The sequence below is a fragment of the Teleopsis dalmanni genome, chromosome 2 (assembly GCF_002237135.1).
Source record: "Teleopsis dalmanni isolate 2A chromosome 2, ASM223713v2, whole genome shotgun sequence".
Taxonomy (NCBI): Eukaryota; Metazoa; Arthropoda; class Insecta; order Diptera; family Diopsidae; genus Teleopsis; species Teleopsis dalmanni.
This window is the reverse complement of record NC_051847.1, coordinates 226,670,377-226,693,232: the sequence shown is the minus strand read 5'-3', so window position 1 is coordinate 226,693,232 and position 22,856 is coordinate 226,670,377. Positions and strand designations below refer to the sequence as shown.

General features: G+C 29.2%; 1 protein-coding gene across 11 annotated transcripts in view; it reads right to left on the bottom strand.

Moving 5' to 3' along the window:
• Positions 1–1,591: 1,591 nt before the first annotated feature.
• LOC119677377 overlaps positions 1,592–22,856 on the bottom strand; it is a 117,411-nt gene continuing 96,146 nt past the window's right edge. For 2 of the 11 annotated variants that reach the window (XM_038088695.1, XM_038088696.1), the window contains 13 exons: positions 17,379–17,556; positions 17,268–17,294; positions 15,654–15,865; positions 15,320–15,533; positions 14,805–15,022; positions 12,718–12,844; positions 12,540–12,641; positions 12,037–12,465; positions 11,087–11,487; positions 10,830–10,999; positions 9,815–9,992; positions 4,559–4,738; positions 1,592–2,661 (listed from right to left, as the gene is read on the bottom strand). In XM_038088695.1, coding sequence (XP_037944623.1) covers positions 2,363–2,661; positions 4,559–4,738; positions 9,815–9,992; positions 10,830–10,999; positions 11,087–11,487; positions 12,037–12,465; positions 12,540–12,641; positions 12,718–12,844; positions 14,805–15,022; positions 15,320–15,533; positions 15,654–15,865; positions 17,268–17,294; positions 17,379–17,556 — 2,735 coding nt within the window. In that variant the 3' untranslated portion in view covers positions 1,592–2,362. Of the gene's footprint in view, positions 2,662–3,561; positions 3,617–4,558; positions 4,739–7,346; positions 7,713–9,803; positions 9,993–10,829; positions 11,000–11,086; positions 11,488–12,036; positions 12,466–12,539; positions 12,642–12,717; positions 12,845–14,804; positions 15,023–15,319; positions 15,534–15,653; positions 15,866–17,267; positions 17,295–17,378; positions 17,557–18,114; positions 18,229–22,856 lie in introns of those variants that run through there. The other 9 variants (XM_038088699.1, XR_005252253.1, XM_038088693.1 and 6 more) reach the window with 9 other exon arrangements.

The window sequence follows — 22,856 nt, the reverse complement described above, 5'->3', positions numbered from 1 at the left end:
CAGATCTTAGAGAACTTATCATCGTGAATGTAATCATGCTACGGAACACTTTATGTGGCCTTTTACAATAATAAAGGATCTCAAATAATTCAAGTAATGCCCGCGCAGAAATCAACTGAAATAAAATGCATGGCGGGTGCTGTATAGAATGCTCTTGGGGTAGATTGAACTTGAAGGTCCTGTGCACACCAGTGGCAAAACCGATTTGTGTTGCCACTTTACTGTTTGATAACCGGTACATATTAGTGACAAAAAACATATTAGAGTGTCGCCATTCTACCACTTGAGAGGGGAAAAATATATGTAACTGCACACAACTGTGTCTCTGGTTAGTGTATAGACTGCTCAATAAGATCTAATGTATATCATAACCATTTAAGCAACACAGTGGCGGCACCAAACTTTTTGTCGCTAATTTGCACCGGGTCTGAGCGTTGTAAATATATGCAACTGCATGCAGTTGAACTGTCGGTTGGTGTAGTCTCTCCAATATGACCTAATGCATCTAATAAGAGTTTAAGCGGCAATATGACGACACCGTTTGTTTATTGCTGGAAATTTGTCCCAGGCCTAATGTATCTAATAATAATTTAAGCGGCAAAATGGCGACACTGATTTTTATTGCTGGAAATTTGTCCCAGGCCTAATGTATCTAATAATAATTTAAGCGACACTGATTTTTAATGCTGGAAGTTTGCTCTGGGCCTGGGTGGCAGTTGTGTTCTTCGCGGGACATTAGTTATTGAGTGTGAATATTTACATATAGACGAAGCCAAGTGAAGGAAATGTAGGAGTATGCATTGCTAGCATTGCTAGGGAGTATGTACCCTAATGTTAGCTTTGAATCCATATATTTCAAAAGTTCGAAAATTAATTTCCGTTTATAGATTTAGTTCTATAGATTTTTACGAGTAATCATTTCTAGAATTCAATTCTTTGACTTTTTAAACATTTCCGCGGAATTGCATATACATTTATTGTTTTAGTTTGTTTTTGTTTTTAGTTTGTTAGCAATTATTTTAATATCATTCTTATCTGCTTTAATGTTGAGTTTACTTGAGTTTACTTGAGTTTTAAGATCCATTTTTTAATATAATATTTTAATAAATTGATTTAAACTTTATAACTAACTTCAATATAGCTTTTTAAATTTGGAAGATGCTTTTTTGATAGTCACTAATTGTGTATATATTTTTATTTTTTCGTAATTGGTTTAGAGTGTATAAGGTTTTTGCTTTAATTTAGAATTTCTTGTATTATTTTTAATTATATGTATTTTTATTGGAATTTTTATATTTTTATTTAATTGGTTTCCATTTAGTTTTTTGAGCATATTTAGAATAATTGTGAGTTATGGTTTCACAAAATGTTCGCATTTGTAAAAAAATGTGTAAATAAAATTTTGTTAAATTTTTTATTTTAGTTCATTTCTTATTGTATTGGTTTTTCTCATTCGTTTTATTATTTATTATATAATATGTATATATATTTTTTTTAATATTGTTTCATTATAATTTCTATTTTACCTAAATATATAATATTATTCGTATCAAATATAAAAATCAACAACTTTTTTCCATTTTGCAATGAAGTCATTTTTTTTTTTTTTGGTTTTATGCGTATTAAAAATGTATAATGTTTAATTATTTTTATTATTTTATTATTTATTATATATTATTTATAATAACGATTCTTCACTGACTGAATTTTATAAGTGCTTTATTTTATGTTACTTTCACTTTGTTTTCATATATATAATATTTTGTTATATTTAGTTTTTTCTTTGTTTTGCAATTTTTGTCTACTTTCTTTGTTAACTCTTGAAATACATTTCCCAAATATTATTTCCCAAAAATAATATTTCACATATATTTATGTATTGTGTATAACCTCTCTATACCTATAATTCCTAAAAATTGCAGTTTTAAAATTTTTATTTTCATTTTCATTTTATGCTCGTTTAATGCTTACAATTTATTTATCATATAAATTAATTTACCTTAAAAACATATAATATTTATGTTTATTAAGATGTATGCTAAATTTTGAAAAAATCCTCTCACACCTTAACCCGCCCAGCTGCAATTCCTTGTTTCAATTTTTATTTTTATTTTTATTTTTATTTTTATTATATATATTTTTATTTAATATTTAAAATCTCCTTTCAATATTAAATATATATTTATTTTTGTTTATTATTTGTGCAGTTTTTTATGTTAGGAAGTTTCTATTATATTCTTGATTTGTTTTTAATATTAAAATCATATTTGAATATTTTTTTATTTTTTATTTACTAATTTAACTACAATAACGCATGCGAACGGTTTGGTTTTCTTCTTTCGTCAGCAGTGTTAACGTGTCGTTAAACATTTTCCAGATGATGATTGATATTTTCCATGTTTTCCTCATCACACAGATCGTTTATAAAAATTTCACGTTGCACATCATCGTCGTCGTCATCTAAGTCATCGTCATCTTCTCCATTCAGCATAAGACCACCGCCAATGTCTACACCGGCAATGCATATATGCGGCGGTGGTGGTACGCTGGTTGGCGGTAATGGAGCTGGGGGTATTATAAGGTTTCCGCTGTTGATGCCATGCAAGCTGCCGGACATGCTGCCACCGGCTTGTAAATGACGACGACTAGAACTTAAACCTACTAGGAGAGATGAGTTTATTAAAACTTGCGATCAATCATAGACTATAACAAGTCCATTATATTGAAAACAAAGCAGCTACTATAATAAAATTAAAAAAAAAAATATCACTTAAAACAAGAATAAATTTAATTAATCTATTTGGACAATTATTATTATTAATTATATTATTATATTATATTATATACAATATATTATATTATTATAATTATAATGATTATAATAACAATTATATTATTATTATTGTTATTAATTTTAAGCATTACTGATTTATAAGAAAACTCCACCTAAGTTAATGCTATATATGATATAAAAATATATATACTGTACTAGAGGTGGAGCACTATCGATAGCACTATCAACACTACCTCCATCGATGATAGTGCTAGACTATCGATGGTAGTCGATGGTTTGGAAAAAAACTATCGCTCACTATCGATGGTGCTGACTATCGATAGTTCTCCACCTTCTTAATGTACATTATTTTCTTAAAAGTGGTGCATAATTATTTTTTATAATTATTTTTTTATTTTTTTTATTTGAATTCTTTATTTGTAATAATACTACAGTGACAACAGAGCACATTATATATATAATAATTATAATTATATAACTTTTATATAACTTTTATAATTATAAAATGTTTTAAAAAATCTATTGTAAGACATAAAACTTATAATATATTTATAATATATATATATATATATATATATATTACATATATAGAATATTTACGAAAACTATCGACTAGGTTTAACTATCGACCAAGTAAACAAAAAGTAATAATAAGACTGCGTTTGGTCAATGTGTGGATATATTTTAATGAAAGGTAATATCAATATGACGTCACCAAAATTTATAATTATAAATTAGTTATAATTTACTACGTTATTTATAAATACCTTATATTGAAATAAAAAAGGATGACGGATAAATTAAATTAGAATTGTTTAAAAACTGAAAAGAAAAAAATTTAAGAAATTAAAATTATTATGTACATTTAAATAGTTTAAAGTGAATTAAAAACGAATTGACAATAACTAAAATACGCTAACTGAGATACATTTCCATCTTACAAATTTAGCAGTATTAACAAACTATCTTCTGTATAGAATATGGACTCAATTGTTTTAATCAGAAAGTTAGTAAGCTTAGTTTGTGTTTCGTTTTTGTTGGTTGAGCTATACTTAAAAGTCTGGAATTATTGTTCTAGTCATCAAATAAAAATCTTGTAGAAATCGAAAGTTTTTGAAAAATGCATAAAATAATTTTGGGTATTTTTAGTTATTGAAAGTAGTGAAGAATGTTTGACTAGAGATCGCCTTTATTCTTCTTATTAAAAATTCATACTGTTTAGGAAGTATGGTCCTCAGGGACCTCAAGATTGATTCCAACAAAAAATACATAAACGATAGAGCCCTGAAATTATTTGCGACAACTGACAGGCTTACCAACACCGCGTTATCGAATCTCAGAATGGTTACAGGCTTCTCGGGGAGGTATGCAGATCTGAGGTCAATTATTGCTTAGTCTGATGAAGTGTTAAACAATAATCTAATCCAGTCAAGGCGTAGAGTGGTGATATGAAGAAACCTCGCAGTTAATAGAGAGTAAAAGTGCTCAAGTGCACTCCCTCAACTAGCCTCAACATAATAATTAAAATTTCTTAATCCTTATTTTGAATGAACATTATATGTTCTCAAAACATACTGCATTAATTGTATTGATGTGAGGGACATATAAGATCTACAGTTAATTTTTAACATATTGTCATTTTCTTATTCTTAGACATTAAAATATGAAATTAAATGGTTATACCTAACATACTTAAAAATAATAAAAGGGATAATCAATTAAAAAAAAATATATATATATATATAATATTATTAAATTCTTTACCCGTTGCACTTGTTTGTGAATCGAAGCGTGTATTCCGATGCAATCCCAATTGTCTGATATGATTTCTACGTTTTCTTCTGGATTGACAAAGTGTGCATAGGAGACAAATTAGGAACGAGCCGCCGACTAGTGCTATTATAATTAGTACGCCGTGATCCTCCTCGGGCGCTTCCGTGATACCTTTAACATATATCGACGAAGATCGTAGTTCAAATATTTGGCGATTCCGTTTCCGTGGAAGAAAAAACGTTCACAATAAAATAAATAAAAAACAGAATAGAATTATTAAGAGAATTTCATTTTTCATATATATTATAATAATAATGCGCATATATGATACATATATATGTTCATATATTCGACTATTTTCAAGTTCATATATGTAAAGACATTTTTTTATTAATTATGAAACTATTTAGAATGAAGTCGAGTAATTAACTTTTTTCAGTTATAATAAATAAAATTTTTTTTTTATATATATAGTTATATATATAATCAGTATTAATGTGATACTGTGATATTGTGATCTTGTGATGCTGTGATGTTGTGTTGCTAAAAATCAAACAGCTCTGTTATGTTTAGTGCATTGAATGCATCCTGTGGTGTGGTTTTGGTGTTTCAGAACATTTCTTTAGAAACATATTTTAAATTTCACGGATATTAAACTTTTTTTTTAAGGTATTTTAAGGGTGCAAATATTATTTTTATTATAATTTAATCTGTTTAAGTGAAGTGCGGTACTCGTATGTTTCCAAAATCGATAAATCGTCCGATGTAAACTGTTTTATCACGACATTCATTTGAACAGATTAAATATTTATTTTTTAATAAAAGTGCTTCATCTAAACCTAATAAGTGCTTTAAAATTATTCAATTTAGTGCTTCATGCCCTACATAAGCATTATGTGATTGATCAAATAATGTATACAAAAATGGATATATATACTAAAGGTTATGTGAAAAATAACGAAATAAAGATTATTAAAAAAATAAATATAATATTACTTATGCCATAAGAGTTCTTTTTAAAACTGTTACTAGTTTAAACATTAAAGATAAAAATTAAATAAACCAAATAATTTTATATAGAAATTACTATATATAGTATAATAATATTTCAAAGTAGTTTTGATATAAATTATAATATAACTGAGCCTATGTAGATAGTCACAAATGATGTCTATAAGACTTTTTCAAAATTAATTGATGAAAGTATACATTTAAATTAACAGTAATATTGTATATGACTACAATATACCTATAGTCTTTAAATAAATCATTATGTATATACTAAAAAAAAAGTAAAAAGTAAAATTAATTACTGTTCGATATGTACGTAATTGAAGTACTTGTGTGAAGTACTAGGAGTGAAAGCTTCGAAAACCTTATCTATCAAATAGATCAAATTTTTTATGTAGGTAAATAATTTATATTAACAAATTAATCGATTAAGCTAAATTTTCGTAACTTTTACTTGCCAAGCAAGTCTTTAACTGAAACCAACCTATAGTCTGTATAAAAATCTCTTTTGGAATTTGTATTAGCACACTACACCTACTATGGAATGACTTCTGTATTTGCTTATTTTTATTATATATATTAAAATATTGTAGATTTACAGCTCAATACCTCAAGAACTGAGCTATATAGACATGTATAAGACAATGGAATGAATTGCAACTCCTTACTAGAAAAATGAAGATTCTCTTTCAGTTGATCCGAAGAGATCTCAGTTTTATATTGGGTTAACTGATAGATCACTCTTAGTTAGAAACCACTTAGTGATTAAATATGCAAGAATATATCAGGAATCGACTGACTGATAGATTCGTTTTCATCTTTATAAGGGCGTCTCATGTACAATTTTCTTATTGGAATCTACCCACTTTAAGTTATTGGTACCACGTTAATACTTCAGTAAACCAGATCAACAAATTTATATAGAATTATAATGAGTAAATAGGCTTAAGTGAATCCATAAATTTAATAACCTAACTTAATATATACTTGAGACTTCTGATTGTTATTTCTATGGCATTCCTTCGTTCCATCGTGCCTCTGTTTTTATAATAAAATGGCATAAATATTTTATTGCAATATCAAATATTTCTTCTTGATTTCATATTGATAACTGAGCTTCAATAATAAAATAATAAATATGTGCTGAACTAAACTACAGAAATAAAGATTTAATATTAATTAAATTGAAAAACTTGTTAATTTTCTAACTACGAGCAAAAATGAATATGCGTAGTAGCAGATGAAGTTCTTTATCTAACATTCCGCAATGAGTCCTACAGCTATAATAATGTTTCATTTCAGAACCAAGCAAATTTAATAGCTACTAATTAAATTAACTAAATTAACTAAATGAACTAAATTAACTAAATATTAATAAATAACAAAGCCGTGGTTAAAAGATGAGGGATGACCAACTAAGTATATATCGATGATTCGATTGCTTAAACACGTTTAGGTCCTGAACTTTGTTAAAAACGTACGTATTTCAAACAAGAAATTAAGGTGAGTGCCTGATTGTTTGCTGAATGGATGGAGGTCTGTCCTGCAAATAATGTATGACGTGGGGTTCAGTGTTCAGTGTTGAGTGTTGAGTGTTGAGTATGTGTGAGTAGTTGAGTAAGTGACTGATTTGTTTAGTGACTGACCATGTAAGTGGGTGAAGGGTGAAGGGTGAAGTGTCAAGCGTGTTGGGAATGTTTCATTTAATAAACTAATTTTATATTTAAAGTGATAATATGCTTTAAAGTGATAATATTTATAGACTCACGTGTTTCTTTAAACGTATGAAATACGTTTTATGTTTAGATTAGAAGATTTTAGTTGCGAAATACAAATTCTTAACAATTCTATGTAGTCACTTTACTGCTAAAATGTAATTCCTCTGTGTGTACTAATTGGTTTAGCAATATCTGGCATATAACATATAGTTATGCAGTGAATTTTTATTATGAAATTACTTAATTAGTTTCTTAATTAATTAATTTAATTATTACTAGATGGTTTTAATTGTTTAAAATATATATATTTTTTTTATTAGTTTTTGCCCAAAAACGAGCTCAATTAAATCTCAAAGTTGCCATTGCTAAACCAATTAATTGTATTAATGTCGGCAAGTATGGAATATTTCCGTCACCTGAATGAGGCAGGTGTGAGGGCATTTTAGAAAATAAACACAAAGAAAATATAGAATTCAACATTCATACAAGTTTAAAAACGAAATAAATAGAAGAGAAAAGAGAGAAGAAGAGAAGAAGAAAAGTAAAATTTACTAATAAAGTCATGAGTAAGAATGAGATAGAGTTAAGTAGTGAGCGAAGTTAAATAGCGGGAATTCACATAGTTTTTTTTGCTAATACCTTATTGAAGTAGGTGCCCTACTGGGTTAAATTAAAAAATAATTTTACACACATACATATAGAATACGTAGAGAGTTTAAATAATTTACAGGGATTTAAATAATATGAAAGTTCCTAATTAACAAACTTACTACAAAACATTGTCATATGGTTAAGTTAAGTATTTTATGTACATTTCAGATTTATAAATTAGTACATTTATATATGTATAGTAAATTGCATTTACAAAATTAAAAAATGTTTATTTGGTGCAGTTTTTAATCAAAAAGATTTTATAATAATTTAGAAAATTTTATTTAAATTTAATATTTAATTATTTATATTAACCATATTTCGGTATTTATCCGGAACACACTGTATTAATATAACTTTGTAGTTACTGTGTTAAATATAGAAATCGAAGAGATGTTTTGCCACGGGACCAGGTTGCTGAATGGCTTCCCAATGTGCAAAACTCCATGCAGCATTTATAATATTATAAGTTTTATATTTCTATAGAAATTCTAAAATTTGAATTTTTTGAGATGTTAAGAAGTTGTCGTATGTTAAGAATTTTGAATCATCTATTTTAAGATTTACATATATATAAAGAAAAAAGTAGTTCCCAAAAACTTTTCTACTTTTCAGATTTGTTGATCGCTTAGTAAATCCAAGTGATTTTTTTTTAAATTTATAAGAAAGTCGATGTCGAAAGCGTTGCCACACTTTTGATAATAAGACTAACATATATACACTCAAATTAAGACAAATTGTTGGCAAATGGAAATTTTTTGGTTTCCTTCACGCTCCATACAGTCTATATGTTCTACGGAAATATGGTTAATAATAATTATCAAAATGAAATCTTTTTTATTTCAAATTGGAATTAATTACTTTATGTTGATATGGTACATAATTTTTGGTCGATATAAAATATAAGAAGTAATTCTTTGAAAAATATTTAAATATATTATATAATATATAAATTGAATATAAGGTGCAATTAATTAATAATAAAGTTATTAGTCACTAAGTTAAAATTATGTTAACGATGTAAACTGTATTTTATTATATTATATATTAAAAACAGAATTGAACATATATACAAAGAACTATATTATTATAAATTTTTTTAGGGGTCTTGAAATTTTTTTTATATATTTAAATATTAAATTCTAAATAATTAATTTTTAATATTATTAAATTTAATGATTTAAAAATATTTTACTAAAATTGTTGATGAGTTAATATATAATTATTAACTAATATTCTTTTATAGTGTAATGTAATTAACTTTAAATTTACACCGTTAACACTGAAACTATTTAATTATATCAATAATTTATTAATTAATATTTTTATTATATAAAATAGGAGTATATTTTAGTACAAATATTAGTATTTATAGTATTTTTGAATGTGTTCGTCGGGTTCAAGTTTTTTTCAATGAAACCAATATACAATGAAATGAAATTTATAAAATAAAATTATATAAAATTATATAGTAAAACAAATAATAGTAATTTAAGTTGACATAAAATATTTCAGACAATTTTTTGTTATATATAAAGTTATTTAATTTATTTTTTTTTTTTAATAAAATATTTTTATTGCCAACATATAAGTAAATAAAATTATATATATATAACAAACCAAAAAAAATGTCAAATTGTTTTGTTAATTTTGTACGATCTAAAATTTGAAACAAAACAATTATAATTATATTTTTAATAAGTAATATTTAATTGATAATCCGTTAATTTCCATTTGAAATTTGTAATAAAAATTATTATTATTTTTGGAAAATCAACTGAAATTATAAACTACGAAACTTAAAGTTAATTAAAAAAACTTTAACAAAAGAAAATGAACTGAACCGTTCGACTCACTCACGACTCACAGTGCATTTCGTCCGAATCATCACCAGGACCACAATTTTTAATGCCATCGCAACGTAATTTATCTGAAATACAGTATCCAACTTCACATTGAAAGTGGAATGTTGATTCGCAAAGTAATCCAATAGATGGAGGTCCTGGACCAGAATCTTGGATTTCAGTCCATACAATACGGAAGCCCTGTAAAGGATATAGAACATATAACATATAAAAATACAATTGTATTGGTTCTAATCTCAACTTTTTAAGAATGAATAATTCAAGTTAATGGAAAATCAGATTTCTGGAATTATAATTTATTTGATGTTATTATATTCTCTATGAAAAATTCATTTATAGACTGTCGTAGACTAGAAACTTGTTAAGAAAAAGATAATGAATACATTTTTTATTCTAATACTTCAAAAAAAACCATAATATATAATAATATAATTATTATATTCTGTTTATATATAAAAGTAATAAAATAGATTGAATTTTGAATGAAGGCACTTCATCCAGTTAAGCTTTCACGCAAAATGTTACTAATTTCATTATGCATCGCTTAGCTGAAAACTTCCGTTTGGGTTTTAAATATCGAAATGATTAAAATGCAGACTGCCATGTCAACGTAGCAGTCCGTGAGCGGAAGCAACTGCCGCTTTAGGCATTTTAATGCGGAAATGCGCAGCCAATAATGGTTTGTACTCGTAAATGCTTTGCCCACATTTGCATTTGGTGATTCTGGGCAGATGTGAGCAGTTGTGTGCAAATATCGCTTGCCGATGTAAGAGTTCTACAATGGAAAACAGCAACGGAAAATTTTACCGCACAAATTGACAGCAAACCATGTACGAAACAATTGGCGTTTTACGTGAATTTGACTTCTGGTTGCCATTGTTTGTTGTTTACTACTAACCACACATACGCGCTAAATACTAAATACTAAACAGCCTCGTATTGCAGATGCATTTCTGCATACATACTGACAACTACTGAAATCGCAAACTAAAGCTAGAGATAAGAGTTTTTACTCACCGGTGCACCAACGGTTTTATCGCTGGTTGTGAAACTTATACGTGCAGTTTGTCCTGTGGATATGTAGTGCCATGGTTCCGCTGGTGGTTTTTCACCACACAATTCCAATGGTGGTTGATCTGAATCGACATTTACCCATAAACGTAAAACAGCTGCTGGGCAACCGCGATCTATTATTTGGAAAATACGATTACAATTTTTTAGAAATAGGAATAGGTAGATATGTTTATTTCATTTGTATGAGTAAAGAGACTTACTTGCTGGGTCGCCTTCTAGTGAGAAAATTTCAAAATTTATAGATAGCTTATAACCGGGACGTGCTGTCATTACCCAATTGCAAGCCATTGATGCCATACCTTTGCTTGGTGCTTTATAGCCCGGATAATTGGGCGACAGTATAATGCCAGAGTCTTCATTCGAGAAATTGCCACCGCAATCGCCAACATCAGATTTGGCTGCTTCGAAGAAATAACGCGCTTTAAAGCCACTGGCAACATTTTCCTGGTCTGTATGAAGAGTGATGCGCAGACCAACCGCACCCCTTGGGCTCTCAACGGGGCCGGGTGCTGTGAAACCACAATAGCGACCAAGAAAACGATCGTTATTGTCACGATAGACAACATACATTTCCAGCCAGTCTTCAAAGCATGCACCAGAGCTAAGAGTGTTTTAAACATATTGTATATTAGTGTATTCACAACTATTAATTATAAATCTAAATAAATTAAAATAATTTTTTTTACGCTAATTAGTGAATAATTAATTAAGTCTTATCTTCGAGAAGTTGGGATATATATGATTACGTACGGTTTGAAGCACTTTTTTTGTACAATAGTTGATAAACTAATATATTGACTAAATATGCTCTATTAACTTTGATGATCTATTTTATTAGCATAAGAAAACTCTTTAGACATAGATATTTGAGACTATTTTATTCTATTATTATTTTAGTGCATTTAACAACTAACAACTTTTTTGTTAAATCTAAATTTTAAAAATTTTTTAGTTTTTAGTGCTATTAGCTGACACTTTGTTGCATGCAGAACTGAAGTATTTCGTAATTAATATGAATTAAATTCCGAATTAATATTTCTGGTTTATAAGTTTTTTCCTGAATCGCGTTTACAAATAATTTTTAAATCTGATATTATAAAGAGTATTATTCACTAAATTATTGGTATGTTTTTGAAAGAATGCTTCTTACCCGTAGGCGCCGACTGTTGCATTTGCATTTCCATCTGCTTTTACTTTAAAATGATCGAAGACAATTGTTACTTGTTCATTGGGTTCTGCTAAGAACAAATACGAACAGTTTGTCTCTGAAGGATAATTGGATGGATAACGTGGACTGTTTAATTCACCGCGTTTCTTAGAACTGCTCACATATGTGAAACTGCATGTGCCATCTGGAGCAGCAGTACCTGGTATTTTATACTCCGTTTCGAAGGTATACTTTCCTTTGAAACCACGTCCTTGCAGCTCGCCTGAACTGAAAACCATTGCCAAACGTGGTCCATCGCTAACAACACGCTGTGTTTCATTACCACAGAGTTCGTAGTCGAATTTATCATATGCATCTGCAGTTTCCTGACCCTTGAGATATATCTTTAAGTAACCATCACTACAGTTGGACCTGAAATTTTAATTAGTTGTAAAGAAAATATTTATATTTGTTAATTTGATAATAAATGAACAGTAGCAACTAACTCGCTCTTATCCTTGTGCTCCACCTTTGGTATATTGAATGCCATAAACTCTAAACGCACGCGTTCCAAGTGTTGAGCATCTTGCATGCCATATATGAAATATCTTTAGAAAAGAATATATGAGTTAAATTAGTTAAAGATTATAGCATAATATTTATCGGCTGTGGTTATTTACTCACCTGCATACTGTTTTTTGTATATACGGATAAGGATAATTTGGTGAAAGCACAAAACCAGTTGATTCCTTTTTCGATAATATCTTTTGGTCACATTCTGAGCCACGTATGTGAATGCCATCGTTTTCACCTGAGTAAGGTTTTATATGCATTCAAATGTGAGCGATGCGTTTTTGTTGCATTTCAAATTTTCGTTTAAGGACAATTAAGTGTTAGAATAGAGTAGACAGTATGGATAAGTACACGTAATTCGAAATTTAGAGTATTTGTAACGCACAATTATTTACAAATTAAAATAAATATAAAACACATATATCAATTAAATATGATGAAAGAAAATAGAGGAGAAAAAATAAAGCACATAGAGCAATTGAATATTTTTAGGCAAAATGAAAAGGGGGAAAAACAGTTTTGAAATAAGAACTTCAAATGAAAATGCAGCAACAATTATCGCTTTAATAGAACGGTGTACATGCACATACATTTAGACTTCAAATGCTTTATCAACCAGAGTGTGGGGCCTTGAAATTAAGAGCTTTCATTGATAAGTCTACATAAATTAATATTCTTCATACAAGGTAATAAAATCCAACAGTAATTCAGTTAAAATTCAACTTGATTATTTATTGCGAATCCTAATATTTGAAATTTGTGAATATCACATTATTATATTAATTTAAAATATTGAAATTATTTATTTAGAAATATATTTCAGAAATTTCCAAATTTAATGGCAGTTTTATTCGCTAAATATTATTTGGTTAGTAGCATCATCATTACTGACAATCACTTATATATATTTAAAACTTGATTTCATTCCAAATGGAATAATTATAATTCCTTACAATTTCTATTAAAAGTATTGAAATAATTATAAATAGATTTTTAAATACACGTAATTATTAATGATAGTCACACTCACAGCTCTGACTGCCGTATATAATTAAAATATTCTCATTTTTATTTTTTATTTCTTTGCACTCATATCACTGCTTAATGAATACATTTGAGTTGAACTGATAGCCGATTGAGTTGAGCAACGCAAGAGAATCAGAGAACCAGCAATGCAAAAGCAAAAACTATGTGCAAAAAAGTAATAAGCAAACTGCAACAACAACGATGTTGTTTCCATATTACAAGTTTTATTTTTAAGTACAAAATTCATTCAAGTGGGTAATCTTGAAAAGTGAACTTATCGTTGCAAGTGAATTATTATAAAATGAAATTTACGTTATTACGATGCAGTTCACATGTAAACTTTTTAGTAATGTACTACTATCTACTATATACTACAATAAGGTTAATGTGCTTGGTGGAGCGTAGCATAAGCCACACGTAGAACTATTGGTTCTCAGCAATATTAGATAAGGTTTAACTTCGATGCATCATATTGAATGTCATATGTCTGGTGCTCTATTTTTAAAAATGAAGCGATCAAGTGTTTTCAACAGAAAGTATTTAGAACTGTCTTTAGGGTACACCTTAGTGGGTTTTGAACTGAAACCTATCAAGCTATTATTTTGTACTAACAAAAAGTTATTTTATGCTTCTATGTTCAGTAATATTTTTGATTTCGAACAAAATTACTATAAAGAAGAAGAATTCTTTAGTTTTAGTTTCGTGTTTTTAAGAAACTTCAATGGCGCTTTATTTGGAATGTTTCCGGTATTCGCACACTGATAATATTATTTAACATATTCTTAACTTGAAATCTTTTGACCTTCGTTTCAGGTAAGGATATTTTAATTGCAATCAGTTTATTTAAATTTTATGATTTAATGGTTTACACGACTAACTGATTGGCGTGACTACCAAAATAGCACGAGATCTAGCACGAGATCTAGCACAAATCTTGCGTGCTTCTCGAAAAACAAATTTTCAAAACTATTTTTAAAACTTCCAAGACGATAAAATGCAAAATTTTTATAATAAATTCCTTAAATAAATCAAAAAAATATAAAGTACAACAACAAATTCCACAACTCAATCAATCCATTAACATAGAACTTTTACCACATATGTATGTATTATGTATGTATGTACACAAATGTTACAAAATCACACATCAAAGGAAATTGAGTCATACTTACGTATAAAATCTAATTTAACAAAACTTTCGCTAAATTCATAAATTCCCTTAAAGCCACGATTTTGCGTATTTGCGGTTCTTGGTAACGTATAAAAATGAACAAAAAGGCTCGATTCGCTTGAGTATAAAACTAAATTTCTTTGCTGTCCGCAATATGTACCGATTAATGCTGACGAATTGTCAGGACCGTCATACACCTTGACATAGTCAAATGGGCAGCTGCGTATATGATATTGTTATAGTTGTAGTTGGTAGTTGGTGGTTGTAGTTGTAGTTGTAGTTGTTGTTTGTAGTTGTTGTTTGTTTGGAAAGTTTGGAAAGGTGTGAGTCAAGTACGAAGAGTATAGGAATAAAGAAAATTGTTTTTTATGTTTTTTAGATATAAAGTTAAGCAGCTCGATAACCTAAGTTAAGCACTACAATCACGGCTCATATGGTGGGTGGGCATATGAGGCACTGCTTTAATAGTGCTTACTTTAGATTTCTGTTCACTTGTCCAGCATTAGAGGTACTCACTGTGGTCCACCAAAAAATAGATCAAAATCGCGAAATTCTAGTCTAACTCTTTGATTTGTTTCGCCAAGAAATTGATATGTGCATGACATATCCTTTGGATAAGCACCTGGATAGGTTGGCGATATTAAAGCACCAGATTTGTTAATACTCATGCTAGGCGTGATGGTGTAGGAACATGGTGAACCCGCAATTGGTATACCAATTTCATATTCCGCTATTATTAAAATTTTTTAAATTATTTAAATTTATTTAATTAATTTAAATTTTGTTATATGTTAGCAAAAAGAGAATTGTTGTTTTTATAAATTACGAGTATTTAAAAGTTTATACTTACATGCATTTATAAATCTATAGGTTCCTTCGAATAAATCAGGCATTGTTATGTTTTTGTTAGTAAAAAAAGAGATGGCAATTGCGCGATACATGGAAATACGACGCCGTGGCGGTATTGTGCCACAATAACGCCCACCAAATGGTGAGTTTATCAGTTCAGCTGGATCAGACGACTGCACTTCGGAATATATATCCATGTATTCATGAACACAACTAAATTAAAAAATAAATGCAAATCACATTTAGTATACTTGTTTTTTTTGCTTATCAATTTATTTTAGTCTTATAGATCTCAAGCTTTTTCCTAATGATGGATTTAAAAAAATTGTATGTAAATTTTCATTTAGTTGGAATTTCATCTGGATCTAACTAAAAAATACACGTATGTACTTTTATTATTTTCCAAGGTTCCTATTTGTGGGATGTTCCGATAATGGATGATGGATTTAAGTAAATTTATCAAATCTGGGGCTCTATTTATATAATAATAAGTTATAGGTGTATCAACCCAAAGACAACACCTATTGAGGTAATGCAGATAGTAATGCTTAAAACGCTAAAAGCAAATAGCTAAAAACTTGAAACTTTAATTGACGCAGTTTTCTACTGGCCGTGTTTATTTCTCATTCACTGTACTATTTCAAATGTCTAAGTTTTCTCTGATACTCTCTGATACTAGAAACTGATTAGAGATAGCACATGTTACGGAGATAAACAGTGGCTATTTGAATTATTTTGTGTATAACTATTTTGTCTTAGTGGATTGAATTCGAAATTATACTTGAAGTATGCAATGGTCATTCTTCCCTATATTCGAAGACCAGAATCATATCTGTTGTCTTATTACATAAACTGCTAATATATTAACCCTCGATTGTAATTGGTACAGCAGCAAATAGTAAGAGATTGTAATAGATACTGAGTTTTATCAGATGTCTTCTCATTACTATTATATCTACATTAATGACTATTATGTAGCATTATTATGAACTATTATGACTATTATTATTAATGAATATTATGTTTAGGGATTAAAATTAGAGTAAGTCAAAACATATAGTTATGGTAAGGAGTGTACAGTATAAAACTTCAGGAGGAAGTCATTTTGGTTATGTTAGCTTATCTTTTGTAGTAAGTTAAATGTCACTGTCACTCAACAGTGAAGATTCTTATCTATTAAGGACGTTACCAATTCAAATGCATTCACTTCTTCTTAATATGGCGTTTCGGTGAAAGTATTGTGTAGTTCGAAGTATCTTAGATATGCCTACAGATTGTTATCAATTTAAATATTATTAATAATAGTTTAGATAGTACTATATTTCTCGTAATCAATTACATTTAGGTATAAATAATAAATGAAATTTCGGTTAATTTTCTTAAAGATTTTAGCAATTATATCTTAAAAATATTTTTCATAAGCACGGAGGTCTTCTTATAAAGTTTTGATATAATTAATTTGATTGAATTATTCAGCAAAGATTATTGAGAAGCACTGCAGGGATATTGCAGGATTGAAAGAGTATGATTACTTTGTTAAAATATTTCATGAAATCTCAGATGAATTTATGATGTGTGGTATTGTATTAAAATAAAAAATTATATTTGTTCTTACTTTGGTAATTCACCAACAGCCGAGCCGCTATTAAAATAACAAAAAGATTATTTATGAAAATTATATCAGATATTCCGCAGTATATATGTATATTGAAAAGTATTCACTTACTCAGGTGGACTCCCTCTTAAATTGAATGAGGTAAATATTACTTCAACTCGTTGGCCAGGTCCTGCTAGGAAAGTATAGAGACATTGACGTGAATGATTTTTGTGATTGTGCAAGAGCGGAGCAGAAAATGTGCCATTTTGGGGGCCACCAATACGTGAAACGAAAGTTTGATCGCATTCTGCAAGAAAAAATAATATAAATATGCATTAATTATTTATAAAAATTTATGAGAAAAGCAATTTATGGTTTTAAAAAAAATACATTTAATTAAACAATGGCGTATAAGGACAATAACAGAATATATATATGGTATATGGTATATGGTATATTGTGTGCTTGCAACATAAATTGTCAAGAGATAACCGGCAAGGCTTTGTTTGGTCAGTGGCAAATGTATCTGTGAGGCAATATTTTTCACTTATATTTTTGGCAATTGAAAATGTGTGAAGTTTTGTGTTTATGGGTAGAAATACGAGTATGCAAACACAAGGTTATGTGGCTGTTATTTATGTGTAGCTCGTGGCATAGTTTGATTAGATTTGTGACATAGAATGCAAACGAATGCGCCACAAATAGTTGCAAAACTGAATTCGAATAAATATTCATTTTAATATATTTCTATTGTATTTTGTATTAATTACATATATAACATATTTAAAGCATTTTCAAAGTACGTGCAACTAAGCGACTACAACTACTACATACACACACACACATACACATCGGGAGAACATACTTGGCGATTTGGTTGGTCTCGGCAGAGGTTCCAGATATGCCACCACTGGTATCCACGTCTGAGGTTCTGAATATAAATCGCTTCTTAATTCAGCGGCGTCAACATTGGACGCCACTGCCGAGATACACAATTAAAAATATACAAAAACATAGAAAGAAATAGAAAAAAGATAGGAATTATATGAGACAAATTCGTTTTTACAATACTACAAAAATGTTGTTATTCACATTTTAATTTAATTTGAATTTAATTTGAATTTAATGCATAAATTTAATTTAATTTAAAAAAAAAACAGTCTTTTGTGATGTACGGATGTATTGCATGACGAGTATGTAAATGCAAGTGTATAATGTATATGCAAATTTTAAAATGATAGCAATTGTACAAAGCTTTTGATAAGGTAAGTGGATCTTAAGACGTTCTAAATAAAAATAATTTATTTTGCAAAAAAAATAATAAAAAAAAATAAAATTCAAAAATGAATAAAAGCATGCTTGGTCCACATATTGAATGGATGATTTACTTAACAATTATTTTTTTGTATTAGCACACAAAAGCGAATCCATTAATTTCTGTAGTAATAGGTATTCTAGGTATTCTATGCATATGGCATTTGTTGTTGTTATTTGTAAAGTATCTATTATTTTTTTTTCTATTGATGAATAAAACAGGTGCAATACAAAATAAGTACATATTTTGCTCACTAGATTGTGTAAGTATTTGTTGCTTTTATCAAGGTACGCTTTCATGTTCATCGTGCTGATTGCAATGCACTGCAGGCAGTTGCAATTGTAATCAACAATTCACTTCCGCGCCTCCCACACACGTCGCAGATATGCATTATGTGCAAAAATGTACACCAAACGCGTTAAATTCGCAATTAAATTGAAATTTACAACTGCATTCGCTGTTTGTTGCAATGAATCTTTTGTTTTGCGAATTCACTAGAAATCCTGTAAATGACTTATCTCTCCCACCATCCCTCAAAATTTAACAACCTCAACACTTAGCAATGAAATTTCTAAACAGAAATTTGTTTTCACTTCATATAAACTAAAATTCAATATCCCTGAAGATTAACTAATTTATGGAAAATTTTCTCAATAAAAGTAAAAATGAATAATGAATACTTTATCAAACGAACACTTTTCATCATGCAAGTCTATATTATGTTTTCAACTTTTTATATAACTGAATATATTTGGAAGGTTACATTAACACTAATTAGCATTGGAAGAGTAATGGAATAGCTGAGCTAACTCTCTGAGCTGAGAAATATCTCTGACAACTGAAAAGTAGACGAACTCACTAAAACAATCACGGTATTATCCGATAATCATTCTTCGGATATTGGTGTGCCTTTTACAACGGTTAAACTGGCAATCTAACATTAGTACCTGGAATTAGTAATGAAAAGTTGGACAGATAAAGATTCTTATTAATTGAAAGACTTGTCTGGTCAATTGAACAATATTTGCAAAAATCAGGTGTTTCAAGTAAAGCGTAAGCAACTTAGTACTTAGTACGGTGTCGGCGCTGATAGGTCACTGGATATGAGGAAGGCATGCAATAAAACTATGTCTACTCTGTAACGACTTTTGTCGGGGTTGTAACTCTACGGATGAAGAGAAAACTATAGTTCAAGTCATGTGTTCGTGTCCAGTATTAGCTAGGAGAAGGTTCAAAAGTTCTGGGGTCACTTTTTTAACTAATTTAACATTGCTCAAAATGAAAACAACGTGGTTTTTTTTCTACGAATAAAGCTATTCATTTGTTAGATATTTTGTACTAATAAGTTCTAAATTATATCAGTTCATTAAGCAATAGCTTTAGAAAACTCATAGTTAGTTAGTTAGTTGTGGTGGAGAGAGGACGAATCCTCCTCAAATAGCTAAGGATGAAAGACGTTTTGAATCCACAAAAACCTCGTAATAGTGGGTAGTAGATAGAGGGTCAAACTAGAACCAACCAGAGACATTAACAAAGGCAAGAATCTGGCTAATGCTGATACTGGAGATATCATTGAGTTGAAGAAAGGGGCCTCTAAAAATTTAAACCTAGTTCTGGCCAGACCTGGACAAAAACACATCAGGTGTTCTGGTGTCATTTCTTCAAGTATTGGTAGACACGCACTACATGAGGTACCACAGGGAAGGCCAAGTCTAGCTTCATGCCGTCCCATGGACCAGTGACCCGTAAAGACAGAAATTAGCTTAGAAACCTCAGATTTGTTTCTACAGATTAAGTCAGAGGTTCTATATTTGGAATAGATGGGCCAAGTAGCCCTTGACCTAGCTGCTGAGACAGTAAGAGTCCACTCACTATTTGCCTGTCGCAAAAAATGGTCACAAATCAGCCTACGCCGGTAGCTGACAGGGGTAGGGATCGAAATAGGGGTATCCGTGGAAGAGGCGACTGGCTTAGCAAGCTCGTCAGCGCGCTCATTTCTCACAATATTAGAATGCCCGGGAACCCATACTAGAGTAACCTTGGACCTCTCACTTAGTTCACTGATAATTTACTTACATTCTTCTACTAATCTCGATGACAGACAGACTGCTGATAAAGCTTTAATAGCTGTCTGACTGTCAGTTAGAATGCAGACCTCTTTTCCGTGAAGGCGCATATTTAAAGCAAGAACACTTGCCCTAAGGATGGCAAAAACTTCAGCCTGAAATATTGAGGTGGAATCTGATAAAACTCATAGTATTTAGTTAATTTCTGCTATATGACTTATTTTGTTCTAATATAATTTAAATGAAGTTTTTGTAATTGTATCTTTAATAAAGCATAAATTTAATTTGCGTTAGACCCCATAAAGTGCATTAGCTGTTGGTTATTAAGTATATTACGAAATCAAATATCTATTATAGACAGTCGAGGGTTTTAGTTTCAAATTCTTGGAAACTTAGCACTAGTGAGCTAACTAGTGTCTATTTCTTATTATGCTAAGAATAAGATCTTCATTTCTTTAGTTGGGAAAAACATCGTAATATATATTAAATGTTTTGAAGACGGTACTTCCTAGGTTTAAATGGTTGTGTATGAAATATATGCTAAAATCATATACATACTATAGATGTATACTGAGGTATTACTGTTGTTTTTTAGAATCTAAATATGAAACGGTATTTGTAATTGTTTTAAATTTTGTTAAAAAATGAAATAATTTTCATTTGACAATTGTAAAGCAAGTAACTGTGCAGTCACCAAAAGGTATGAAAAATTGCCACCTAAGCAATAGTAAGATTATATACTATATAAATAATTCTAAAATTTCTAAAAGCGTTTCAAGTATCACTGGAAGACGTATATGTAGGTAGATGCTGAAATAATTGTAGTTGTTAAAGAAAATTGATTAGTTTTAAACTCTGCTTTGGAAAAACTTGATTGGAAATATATCTGTATTAAGCTATTACCACTAAACTGTGTAGCCCTAATATTAAGCAGGATAACGAGGTAACTTCAGCCTTTAAAAAAAAAGCTTTATCATATTTAAACTTGATTTGTTACTTTTTATAGAAACAACAAGTAAGCTAAGGGCAACCCTAGGAAATGTGATCTAATGGATATTCAGTCAAGTAAAATCTCTGTCAATAAATATAATTTGGATTAAATCTAAATACTAGATTCTTACTAGATCCTAAATACTAGATATTAAAAAACTGGAAGACTACTGTAGTGACACAAAATCGAACATAAATATCTGTTCAGCATTGTTGTTCTTGGAATTTACTTCATTATTAGATCAAATTGAAGACTTCAAATATCTGAAATCTGAAGATGAATGAGATTAACTATTCAAAACTTTGCTGAACTGTAGTTAGGTAAATTAAATTTTTTTCTAAAGTATGTTAAAGATATAATTTTTGAAATATTTAAAACTCCAGTGCTATCAAGTTTATAACATTAATTGTTTTTTTATAGATATAAGATTCAAAAATTTTAAGTTGGTCTCCTAAGTTTTCTCTATAAAATTTCTTCTGTAAGTGTTCTGTGTTTACATTTCACATTAGATGCAAATAGTTTCATTATCTGTAAGTTTCTTCGTTTCAGTTTTACAATGCAATTAATTTTGTATGCAAATCACGCATAGTTTCTATTTACATTCAATGCATAACTTGTACCTTTGGAGAATTTGCTAGAGTTTCAAATGGAGAAAACTTGCTGAAAAAAATTAATTTAAATGATAACACAGAAGAGAACGCCTTAAATCTTTTCAAATCGGATTAAACCTGATAATAATGAAATATCTGCACTTCCAAGCTTGCTAAATATAATTGTGTTATTGCAGCAAATGTTTTTAATTGAAATTTGAATCACAAGTACAATTTAATGTTGGTTGGTTTATACGTGTACTTCTATATTTCGATGAGAGCATTAGGTTTTAGTAATTTTAGCTCATACTTGTTTTGCTTTGAAATTAATTCGATTTATTGCAGTAATTTAAATTAAATACACCTCCTTTTTACTGGTATGTTTTTGAGTGAATTGTTAGTTTTTGTAACAGAAACTTTTGTAAAGTTAGTTATAAAATACAGAAAAATGAGAGTACATTTAATGAAACATTTAATATGAAACGATTAAGGAAAATTGAACTTAATTAATGCGCACGTATATAGATGAATGACTAATCATGCAGAGAGACAGACGAATATTCATTTAGACTGCTTCATTTTGTTTAGTTATTCAATTATAAATAAAAAAAAGGTACAAAGGTCGTTACAAAAAGGTACCCACTG